The sequence below is a fragment of the Aptenodytes patagonicus genome, chromosome 4 (assembly GCF_965638725.1).
Source record: "Aptenodytes patagonicus chromosome 4, bAptPat1.pri.cur, whole genome shotgun sequence".
Taxonomy (NCBI): Eukaryota; Metazoa; Chordata; class Aves; order Sphenisciformes; family Spheniscidae; genus Aptenodytes; species Aptenodytes patagonicus.
Genome location: NC_134952.1, coordinates 36267023 through 36280103, shown reverse-complemented (window position 1 = coordinate 36280103; position 13081 = coordinate 36267023). Strand labels below are relative to the sequence as shown.

The 13081-nt window shown below is 36.1% G+C and overlaps 1 protein-coding gene across 3 annotated transcripts in view; it reads right to left on the bottom strand.

Moving 5' to 3' along the window:
• Positions 1-4001: 4001 nt before the first annotated feature.
• The window catches only part of MTNR1A (melatonin receptor 1A), a 59383-nt gene continuing 50303 nt past the window's right edge, over positions 4002-13081 (bottom strand). For all 3 annotated transcript variants that reach the window (XM_076336358.1, XM_076336356.1, XM_076336357.1), the window contains one exon: positions 4002-5280. In XM_076336358.1, coding sequence (XP_076192473.1) covers positions 4412-5146 — 735 coding nt within the window. In that variant the 5' untranslated portion in view covers positions 5147-5280 and the 3' untranslated portion in view covers positions 4002-4411. The remainder of the gene's footprint in view (positions 5281-13081) is intronic.

Here is a 13081-nt window from a genome sequence, read left to right as displayed (position 1 = left end):
CTTTGCTGGATTTACTTTTGTTTCTATTTAAAATTCTAAAGGCTATTGACTTGTACTCTGAGTTTTTTCCACCCTATTCTTTATTGCAATCTCTCAGACACATATTTGAGGTAGGAATACTATTTTTAATGAGTAAATTCATAAAACCACATAATGGAATTCTTACTTAACACAGGCAAAATTTGAGATACAGTACATGGGCTATAAGCCAGGCCACTACTTGAATATTTTTTCTTCCAAGAAATTTGGCTTTAGCACATGTGATTTCCCAAGCCTCAGTGACAAGATAACAGACATTTGTAGTTCTTAATTTATTTGTAAACCGTATTAATGATGCTTAGAAAGTGCAGTTATTAAAAAAGAATTAAAGAATAACAGTCCATCTGTATTACTACAGTTTGTGAATAAGATGTTCAAATAGAAGAGTTTCTGAGATTCTATTTTAAATTTGGTGACCACAGATACTTAGGTATTTGTGCATTATATTTTAAGGAGCTTTTTTATGATTGTTTTCGCAGTGCAGTTTAAGGGAAAGAACAGTCCCCTTCAGTATGTCATAATTAATCACATTTAACATGATACCATTTCAAAAGTGGACCAAAAGAAGGACAAGGTGAGATATTAACTGATTATATGAGGATGTGCTATTGACTGCAATACAGATTGATTACAATAGTACGTTTATTATGGATGATTCAAAGACTTACCTTCTAAAACACATAAGAAGAAAAAGAAAAATAGCAAAATCATTGCTATATATTATGCCTATTGAAATAACATATATTTGCTTCATATCTATGCACTTCCATTAGCCCAGTGGAAGAAGAAAATGTGCAAAGCACTCTTAAGTGAGCTATTCCAAATGAAATTACATTGTTGCATACAGTTATAGTTTAACTACAATAAATACCCTGTTAATTGATATTAATATATTCATTAATATTCTCTTTGCTGGTAAATATGAAATAATGCCAAACTTCCTTGTTAACGTGAAGTTTGCAATGAAGATTACCACCAATAAAACTTTCTATCTGTAAGGGTTCAGGATGTGGTGATATAAGATCATATTCAGATTGTCAACATAATGAAGATTGTGACAGAAGAAAGAAATTCTTGTAGGATAAGGTCAGGGTCAATTAGGCTGTAAGTCTTCAGTGTGTTGCATACAGGGGGTTCACTGCTCCTTCACAGAGGTCCTTTGGCTTCAGTGGGGCTCAGACCAAAAATGGATAGGAAGTAGGAAAGGGAAGGGTCCCTGCAGGTGTGGTGCGGTAGACTGCCAAGACTCATGTTTTAGAATTAAATCCATCCAGGGCTGATGACTGCTGTAGGACAAGTACACTATCTAAAACTTCCAGATAGAGCTCTAAATAATGCATTTGTGCTATGCTAGCCTTTCTTACAGGGGAAAATGTAATGACTTGGAATGTAAAAAACATGTCATGGCTCATCCGTTTGCACAGGAGCAACTAATTTTGGGTAAGTTTCTAAGTCCATCTCCTTAGAATGGATGGAAATCACAGTTATTTTCATCAGTCATTTTTACATTGACCATAAAGAGTCTGATGTTGTGAGGTGCTGACTTACATTGCCATGCTCATTGTCAATAAGCAGTTGATGAGGCTACTGATTGTCTTACATGAATCACTTTGACTCCTTTGAAGCAGTAGAATCTGATTAAAAGAAATCATTACTGCAGAGTTAAACATCACTACGCTTTCACTTTTGCAATAAGTTGTTTTGCAAACCTTACCTAAAATGTACTTCAGAATGGCAGTAAATGCAAAATTAATTTGAAGAGAGCAGCAGATATTTCCCAAATTTTTCATCCATGTTAATTTAAACTAAATTCTAAAGACTAACACTCTTCCCTCCCCCCAAAGAAGAACAAGAGATTAATTTCTTAAAATTATTGCTATATTTAGCAGCTCATAACATCACCAACGTGCACGTTTCTGTGATTTAGGTTTAATACAAATATTTCAAAATATCAGATCTGAAAAATGCTCTCCATTTTTATTACAGGCCTATTCAATAAAATATATACCTTTGGTATAATATGTTCTATTGCATATAGCAAACCATTTTCTTTATCATCAAAAATATATTTTAGCACTTGTGAATTACAGGGGACTTTAATTCCTCAGATAACCCACAATATTGGATACAGTATCTGGAACTGGCTTATAAATATGTAGACATGATAAATATGTACCTTTTCTGTTGGAAATGGCAAGTAAAAGATCTTTGAGAATTCTAAATTTAAGCTACTTAAACTATCTTTATGCTACTTTATTAGATGCGTCATAAGACATTATTTTCATTGAAAATATGCTTTAAATAAGGCAAGTTTTGTAAGAATTTAAATAGTGTTTTTTCTTACATGAAAAACTTCTTTTCTTGTGAGGTGGTCATGCCCCTCTTGCTATTCTGAAATCACTACACACAAAGCAATAAAATTACAGAGCTAAGCATCCTCCAAGGATGAAATCACAGTGAAGAAAGCTGTGATACACTTTATGCTGTTGTAACCATGTTGTATCATATCGCATCATATGATGATACCACAATAGAAGAGAGCTGGTTATTTACACAGTGGTTCTGACTGGCAAATGTAAACAAAGATGAGTCAAGCACCTCGGCAACGCATTGACTTGCCAGTTCATCTCCAGGGTTTTACAATGTTGTTCATTAGTTCTATTGTCAGCTTGACATGAGGCACCTATTTTTAAGGTAAAAATCTGGTCAGTTGATGAAGTGCCAGTGGGGTTTTCAAGTAAATGTGAATCTGTTCCCTTTTAGTTCATTATTAAGTCAAGGGTACACTAATCTATGATCCAAGAAAGACAAAATGCTGTTAGATTTGTATGCAGTTTAAGGAATTATGTAACATAGTGACATCAGTGTAGGTATGAACATTAAAAGGAGCATTAAAAGGTATGACAGTTGGACCATCTTTCCAGACCCTAATGCTCCTTCTTTTTAAGCTCAATTTGAAGGTGAATCCTATTGTTGTGAATTGCTTTTCTCCACCAGAAGACTTTATAATAAACAGAGATTCACTGTTGCAGCAGACAGCCTGTCTAGCTATTCTTCCACACTTTACAGTGTGCTTCCCCTCACTGAAGAAGTGCCTGCTGACAGTGGAAAGTCCACATAGCAGGTCCTGTCCTGAGAGTCACGCGTTCCTCCTTGTACCAGGGTCATAAGTAGCATCTTCTCTTTTCTATTATTTAAAGGTGTCGAATTGTTATAGGTTATTACATTGTGTTCATCATTGTGGTAAACACCTAATTATTATTTTGAAAATCTTATCTGTGGCAGATTACAAAATAACCTATAGTCTCAGGCTATTCTCAAGAGATCAAGCTGAAAAAGATGTTAAATACTCATCCAGTAAATATTTCTCATTTCCCAGGGTTTCATGAGGTTAAGATTCCACTAACTAGACAAAACTGTCATCCTCACCCACCGTCCCTCTTAAATGCTGTAATCGTCTTGTCACGGAGGTTTAGAACTTCTGTACTGTACACAAGTGAGAAATAATGGTCCTTCCTCACTTATGTTTCTAGGAGGTGTTTCCCTAGAAACTCCTCTGGGGCACTTCCTGATTTCGTGAATTACTGCCTCTTCAGAAAGAACGGTGTTTGTATTTCTCTTCCCACCTCTCCTACACCTTTTTTCATGCCCAAACGGCTTGAGCTGATGAATCATGGCTCTTTTCTTTCCTTGCTGTTTATCCTCCTGCACTTGTAGCTTCAAAGATAATCAGTCAGGTATATTTCTCCTCCTAAAAGCTATTTTAAAATTGAGAAGTCAATTGAGAATGCCATTCCTAGGAGGGCTGGTGAGGTTTAATCTCCAAAAAATGAATAATCACGTCCATGTTAGGAGCAAAACAATATCGGTAGAGGTACTTATCAAAAATCCAAATGAATTTTCAATTACCTTTATTTCTCGCTTCACTTTTCCTAATATATTTCATAATGGTCTGATTTCATCTTTTAAAGGAAGTTCTCAGAGGTTTTAGAACCATAACCTGGCTAGAAGCAGCAGGCAGAAAGCAGTAGGAATAGTTTTGTGATTTCTTTTATTGAGCCAGGCAATGTGGATACTTCTGTTTCAATCTGGTTTTAGTTGTTTATCTCCATTTAAGGGAAAAATAAAAAGTATCCATGCATAATTTTGCATTTCTCTCAAGGATATCATTGTGTTGTTATACGAGAGATATACCGTTGTATAATAGGATCTGTACGTCAAGGCTCTGTAACTTGAGTTCCCAAATACCATGCAAGGAATTTGATCAAAGTGCTTTCAGTGTAGAAGAGATTTCACTATAATATTTAAGAGTTGGTCTAATAAAACAGATAGTTTATTTGGATGCTGTTGAGTGACAATAAGATTCCCATTTTCAGACAGAGTCCACCTTCACTTGATTGTTGTTTGTAATCAATGGAGAAGGTTTACTTTTCATCCTGTCTCCCCCATCATTAGAACTATCCTGAAAAAAAACTTTTGCTGTACAAAAAGTGACAATAATTCTTTTGTATTCTCTTCTGAAGTTCTGGTTCAGGAGTCCATATATGATAGCATTAAGGCAGCTGTTGAAATATGCCATGTAATAACTAGATATGAACAACCACTCTGGAATCCTAGGGATTATAGTTTCTGGGTTGACAGCCACAGCAAGGCCTATAAAGTTCAAAGGAGCCCAGCAGACTGCAAACAGTACAAATACCACAAACATGGTTACAAAGTTTCTGAAGTCATGTGGTTTCAGCCTGGGGTTGTTATCTGGCTTAACCCTTCGCCTCACCTGAATAACAAGGATCCATATTCTCAAGTAACAGAAAGTTACTATAGCTATGGGGAGCAGGAAATGGAAAAACACAACTGCTATTGTATACGCTGAGCTCACAGATTGTGCAAATGTACATGAGTAAATCCTGGGGTCATATTGTAGCGATCCCACAAACAGGTTGGGCACGATAGCAACAAATGTTAGGACCCAGATAAGAACAACATAGCACAATGAATTCTTGTCGCTGTACAGCTTGTCATATTTGAGACTGTGGCAGATATAGCAGTACCGATTGATAGCGATGCCTGTAATATTGAAGATTGATCCAATGACACTTAGACCCATCAAGAAGCCACTAATCTGGCAGTGAAGGTATCCCAGATTCCATCCGTTGTGAAATACAGATGTGAGGACCAGTGGGTATGGGTAGATTGCTACAACCAAGTCTGCAACTGCCAGGCTTACAACAAACACATTTCCTGTAAAACAAATATAAAAAGGCAAGTATTAGTTTTTCTTTTGCTCTTTTCTGTCACTTCTGCTCTCAATATATTAATGAGCAGCCTTAGTGGAACACTTTAAACGTAATTAGTTTCTACTTTCTAGATCAAAATTCATTGTCATATATCAGAAATAAGACACTCTTTTTAATCTAAAAAAGAAGTAGCTTAACTTAAAGATGCACCTTTTAAAAGAAAACTGTCTTTGAATTTAATTACTGTGACCTAATATTTTTATCATGTCATTTATTTGGATTCTTCCAATCACACAGACTCACAATTCATATCAAATTAAAATATTCATAACTTTAAGCCTTGCTTTGGTTTTAAATAGATGTCTCTTGAAAAATCAGCAGAAATAATATGATTCCTAATAAATTTCAAAACTCACATTTGCCTTCCATATTTAATTTAATTCCCTTTCCTTATATTGCACCTTAACTTTTCCAGTCCTGAAATGAAAATCTTTTTTTTCCCCATTTATATTTCAAGCTTTCATTACTTTAATGTGACTTTTAAAGTGACTTTTTTTGAATCTGCTGGCTAGCACTTAGCTGAACTTAACTTCTAAGAGCCTAGCTGAACACAAACTTAGTTGTCTTTCCTAAATTGAGAGACATACTATTCAGTAAAAGAAGTGGTGCTGGGCAGTGACCTAGGCAGTTCCCAGACACTATTGATGCCACATTCTTCTCTGCCTCCAAACTGGAAAATTATGCAATGATGATGCATTTTCTTAGTTCATTTTTTAATTAAAACAAATGGAGATTATTTTAGACTGTGTTAGTTCTTGATAGAACCCCTCTCTGTTCTTCAAAGACAATGGAACCCATCATAACTACATTCTGAATTGATCTTTTGAGCATAGATTATATATTCTTCTTTTAATTGCTTAAGTGATAACTCATCTGAATGCCTCCCAACCATTGCCATTTCTACGAAGGTCACAAGATACACTGGTACAGTTTTTATTCATTTTTTTTAAAATAACTACTATATGTATTGGTCTAGTTATTCATGTCCGTATCTACAGAAAGCTATAAATGTGTATATGTACATGCATGTGTGTAGGTATATAAATGCATGTGTATGCATGTATACATAGGCATGTGTGTGTTTGAGATTATATTTTGGAATTCTGAAATGATTCACTGAAGATGAAATATGAGCTCCTATTGCAACCTGTAAGAAAATATATTGCTAGTTTAAGATGACATAGCATTTCATTATTAATCCAAAGTGGGGTTGGTGAACTGTTTTATACATTTATTTTGAGCAGACAAAATACAAATAGATAAAAATAGGTTAAAAGAAAAGGAAAAAGTATCTATGGACCAATAGGGCATTTTAGCTGCTATAATTCTCAAAACTTTTTTTTTTTAATATATTACCTCAAATATCTTAAAATGCATATTCTCTCACTAATCTTATGCTTTAAATGGCCAGGTAGAAATATTAAATCTGCAAACACCTACAGAGAAAAACATAGAAATTATCTGGCTCGGGATGCTACTTATTCTCTTTTGTTTAAATTTTGATACATGCATGAAATACCACATTTGATATTTATACTAATGGTAGCTGGGACAAATGGCCTCAGTTAAAAGATTGCTTCACTAGTTTTCATAGATTTTGTATCTGGATTTATAAATAACTTTCTCTTGATGGTGTCTGTAGTTGTTTCTTCTTTTGCCTGGGAATTCACTGCCAGACTGAAATAGGCTTATCCTGAAGGTTTTGGCTGAATTCTAGATCATTTCAGCACAAACAGCAGAGCTTCTTTAAGCAGAAGACGACAAGGGAAAAAACCATTGCTTTCAGAATTTACCCTTGACATGGTGGCAAGCGATACAAGAATGGATAAAGAGACTATATGAAACTGAGAGCTCTGTGTTTATCTTATGAATTGAGAAGTGGAAAGTGAATTAAAAGTTGCTGTTGGCAAGTTTTTGTCCCCACCCAGAACATTGCAGGTTTGATAAAATGGCACCATATAAACTCCAGATCGGACAAAGAACCGGGACGCTTCTTTAAATGTAATACTTAAAAGAATCCTATTTACACTTGCTTACAAATTTTCTGTTTAGCTGGAGACTGCCCATCCCAATGGGCAGAGTTCTCTCTCTGCCATCCACTGAAACTTCTGCTGGTGCTCTCCATTAATATTACTAATATTATCATTATTTACCCACTTGAGCCAAAAGATTCAGCCATAAGAACAAAACTAAAACCGTGTGGGGTTTTTCCCTTTGTTGAAAGAAGACAGGTGGTGTACTTTTCTCTGAATAATTTTAGCAACCCTGTGCTTTGGAAACAACTGAATCTAGGAAAAGTAGGCATTCTGTCTCCGAATCAGCCAAATTTCAGGCTTCCACAAACTGGTGCGCCATGGTTGTCCAAGCTTATCTTCTCAGTCAGCTGCCGTAGAGCAACAAGCTGAAAGTCTTGGAAATACCAGCTGTTTCATATGGAAATTGGACACTAGCAGCATATCCTGGGAGCCTGTCTTTTTAAAAAAATCATGAGCTTGGAAACCAAGTCCAGGCTGCCAGCTCACAGTTAGCATGTCAGCTGGATGACCAAAGCATTGGGCTACAAACTGCCTGGAAACCAGATACCTGCTTGCAGAGAGGACTTTTAACCTGCCTTTCAGGAAGGGTTATCTTCAAACTTGAGTTCAGATACATTTTCCTTGTGAGTACAGAATCTTTGTCATTGAGATAAAATAGAAACTTCAAGTAAAAAATTATTTGGGATTAGTATGTTCGTTGTATATTTTGAGGTTCATTGTTTCAGACTCTGAAGTCGGATCTGAAATGATGTTCAGCTTTCATATGTTATACAACATACAATTTAAAAATATGATCCTAGATTTAGGCACCCACCATTAGTGGAAAATATTGATATTTTATGAAATTCCCATATATTTAATGGCATCTTGTGAAATTAAACTCTTACGTTTGTGGATCATTTGGTATTGTAGAGGTGAGTACCATAAAAAAAATATAGGAAAAATTATTTTTTATATTCAGAGTTGGATTTGAACAGAATGCTATAAATGAAGCCTGAAGCTCCATACTGAACCCTTTAAAAAAGCCACAAAATCAAAATCTTGAATAACTCTTCCTTGAACAAAAAGTATTCATTCTCTTTAGAGAGTGAGATCATATTGCTGTGAAAAAATATGATTTAAGTAACTAAAGAATGCATTACTGTGCATTAACACCAGTTGGCTGAACTGAAGGTTGAGGTTGAACTTCTTGACTTTGACATAAGTCAAACACACTTTAATAAATTTAAGCAGATGTGCTACGGATGTATGTGGGGAAAAAAGATAATCTACTGGTATCTTTACATAGCTTTAGCAGGCTATGCTTTTAGATGCAGTCTAAAGCAATGTTCCATTAAATATTTTTTACCACCCTTACTGAAAAGACACCTTTCTGCTCAGCAAACACATAGCAACATCAGACCTACCTGCTGAATAAAAAAGTGCGTTAAAGCAACAGAAAACAAACAAGTGCTCTCCTAGACAATTTGACTTTTCTGAGAGCAAAATACAACATCAACTGAGTGTAAAAATTGTGACCCTGACAGATTATAAAAAAAATGCTCATGGGATTAATTGTCATGATGTCAAAATGAATATAAAAGCATCAAATAAGAACTACGTGATGTAGTTGTATCAGTAGCAACTTGTATCTGCATAACATATACAAATTACTATGTGGGTTGTTATTCCCTAGATTTAATGCTAAGTATGTCCTGAAGTTAATGGGAATTAGAAAGTTTCCAGAAATTTCTAGCAACTTAAATAAGTGCAGAATATTAATGGAAAAAAATTACAGTTACTTAGTCTAAGTGGTGCTGAATGCCTCCCATAGACTTAGACTGGAGGGCTGAGCACTTTGCCAGCAGATCAAAAGGGATGAATTCTTTCAGCAATTTTAGGAGAACTGAGGGAGATGTGGTCTACAGAGCTCTTTCCTCAAGTGCTGAGACTGTGAAGTATTTTAACTCTTCCAAAACTTTTAGCCTGGGCAAAAAAATATATTGTAAAAAAAGGGAAACATCTTATCTATGTAACAAAATAACAATGTTTTAAAGCATTAGGGACTCCAGCTAGAATTTTTTGGTACTAAGGAAATCTGAATGAATTTTAGAGAAGATCTCATTTTGTTGACAGCATTGGTAAGGCTACTATTTCTCCTTTTTTTCCAAGATATTTCTGTACCTTTTGATATTGGTTGTTAGGTCACTATTTCTGTTCACCTGTTTCAAATTATTTCCTGTATAAATAATGCATTGGCTTCTTACAACAAATGCTTTGCAGACACCATTGTGTTTTCATCATGTTGCTACATTTTGAAGTATATAACATTACGTTTCCTGTTTATGCGTTAGTGCTTCAGGTTGCACCAAACGTAGCTAAGAGGCATTTAAAGTCTTTATGCTAACTGGAGATGCTTTTGCTTTTAGGTAAGACTAAACAGTACATGCAGCTATCATTGAAATCACGTACCAAGCTTTTGTTTCAGTGGCCATCGACTCAGACCTCTAATGTTTGCTTGTTATGTATATCTTTAAGGAAAGAGGATAGCGTAAACATTCGCAATGTTGGAGCAGTTACAAGATCAAACTTAATTTCTAACTACCAGGTCCATGCCATTCTTATCAACTGTCTTTTTATCACCTGTCAGATATTGCCAGATATGCTAACAGTCATTTCTGATTGTTTCATAACTAGGCTTAATTAACAGGATGCTTTGCTATAAATTTAGATCAGGTTTTCTAGAAGTTGTGATGTATTCAAATATCATATTGCCAAGATTGCTACATCCACAGTTTTTATATATTTAATAGCACCAAAGTTTTAATTTACATTTTAAAGCACTGATTTCTGATCACTCTCATACTTCTACTGATTTTCTTCAAGGATAGCTTACAGATTTTTTTTTTAGCATTTTGAAACGTTTCTCATTAATCCAGCCCTTGTTCAGAATGTTAATCTGGGGTTTTATGCTGCTAGCTGAAAACAAAACTAAGATTAGGTGCACACCAGTGAATGCCTGCAGCAGTAGAAAATTTAAATGTGGTACCTCATAGTTATAACTGAGCACAGCATCATACTGACACATTTACATCTAACAAAAGTGACATTGATATATAGCTGGCAAAACACCTGGTTTAGAAAACTAGTAACTCCCCTTCACAACTGAATGGTAGGAGTGAATAAGTCTCTGATTCTAGAACATAAGACATCGCATGAAATAAGGCAATGGGCTAGTTTATGAAGAAAGCAAAATTAGAAGGCTAAGCATAACATTCAATATGATATGCTTCGTTTTGCCACTAAGAGCTGCGCTTCTTCCTTAGAAAGGCATTTTGTTAGGCCTCTGCTTCTTTCATGGCTATTTCCATGCACAAAATGGTGTCTCAATAACAAATATTAACACTGATTTGTTTCATATTCCATAAACATTTTTGCCCTGAATGTTGTTCGTTAGCAGCAGTATTTCACTTTTAAAACATCACAAACTACAAAATCAAGGAGTGAAAGCTGGTTTTGTGAGTCCCTAATGCAAATTTAATAAAATATCCTTGTTCATGTATCTGGAGACAGAGCTTAGCTCTACAGGCTCAGTAACCCTTCTCCCTGTGACCTCAACCAGTCATAAAGTTTCAAGAAAAAGGAGATCTGTCCATAAACTTTCTAGGATCAATTTAATATTGGGAAGTTGCTGTACCTGGCAGCACAGTTTGGGATTCCCCAAAGGTCACATGCAATAAAAATTATTAAATGAAAATACCTGTAAGTGGGGTCAATGACCACTGTTTCTTAGGCAAAATCCCAAAGCCAAATAAGGTTACCTAGACAAGCAAGCGTGCAGACAGTCCCAGCTTCACTGAAGAAAGATTTAAGAAACTAACAGTCCTTGCAGCTCAGCATCAGAATGGCACAAAACAGCTGAGCAAAAGTGTAGGAATAAATATTACATAAGCTCCAGTTACTCCTGGGAGCTTCATTCACTTTACAGATCATAATATCAACTCCCTTAGATCTGAAAAGCTTATTTTTAAACTAAAAGCACTATTTATAAACCTGGCCTGAATCAAGAAGTCCACATGCACATTAAATTTGATTAGCGTGATGGCCCTCTGGGTTTTGCTTCTCATTAGCAAATTAGCCCTGATGCTGCAGGTGGTGACGCAGGGAAATTTGAATGGCTTAAAGCCCACAATGAACCTTTTAGCTTTAAGCACATGTAGGAAAACCTTTCTTTTTACTTTTAAGCTGAAAAAAGACCTTGTATTATTTAGCAATTTTCTTAAAACCTCATTCAAATGTATACCTCTGTCACATAATAGAAGGGATTTTCAGACCCTCTATCATCTAGTTGGGACACTAATGAAACCAGCTGTGTAATTACAGACATGGCAATTGCCTACAGCTGTAAGGATGTCAGACAGGTAGCTTGTGTGCTGGTTTTGGCTGGGATAAAGTTGATTTTCTTCATAGGAGCTAGTATGGGTCTATGTTTTGCATTTGTGCTGAAAACAGTGCTGATAATGCAGGGATGTTTTTGTTATTGCTGAGCAGTGCTTGCACAGAGTCAAGGCCTTTTCTGCTTCTCACACCACCCCACCAGCGAGTAGGCTGGGGGTGCACAAGAAGTTGGGAGGGGACACAGCCAGGACAGCTGACCCCAACTGACCAAAGGGATATTCCATACCACATGACATCATGCTCAGCAATAAAAGCTGGGGGAAGAAGGAAGGAAGGAAGGGGAGGATATTTGAGTGATGGTGTTTGTCTTCCCAAGTAACCATTATGTGTGATGGAGCCCTGCTTTCCTGGAGATGGCTGAACACCTGCCTGCCCATGGGAAGGAGTGAATGAATTCCTTGTTTTGCTTTGCTTGTGTGCACAGCTTTTGCTTTACCTATTAAACTGTCTTTATCTCAACCCATGAGTTTTCTCACTTTTACCCTTCTGGTTCTCTCCCCCATCCCACCGGGGGGGAGTGAGTGAGCGGCTGTGTGGTGCTTAGTTGCCGGCTGGGGTTAAACCACGACAGCTTGTTAGCACTGAGGAGGGAGTATTAAATATTTATGGTTTGAACTAATTTATAATCTTACTAAGGTAGAGATTCTGAGTGTCATGGACAAGTTCAGATACTGCAATGACCTAAGTAACCTTGACTTTTAACTGCAGTTGATAGAAATCCAGGGTGCTGAATCTTACAGGTCTGGACAGCTGGAGAACTACATAACAGTATATTTGAGAGATATGGAAGAATAGATTTGTTAGAGACCATGTTATCAGAATAATTCATATTCTAATGCTTTATTCCAGTGTGCTGCAAGTTGAAGAAAATTTGACATAATCAGCACAGCATAAATGAAAGATCATACTGATGCACTCTGAAAAGGAAATGTTATACTGTATTTAGATTATAATTATCATACAGAAACTTCCAGTGAAGCTGCAGCAACAATTTAATTTGAAATGCCTATGCCATCTTCTGGCCAAGAAAATTAGATGCATGAAAGAGTAATTGGCAGAAAATGGCAGTGAGGAATTATATAATACTCAGAATATGAGAATGGAGGATTTTGGTGTCAGGTCCAAGCTGACTGTAGCCAAACAGTTTGTAGATGTGATTAAGTAGTTTTGCAGATGTGCCAAATGGCATACAGTTTTCTGTGACTTTATCACCTACCATCTTTTTCTGCAGTCCCATGGCACACGTGTGAGTGAGACAGCTACTGCTCTCCT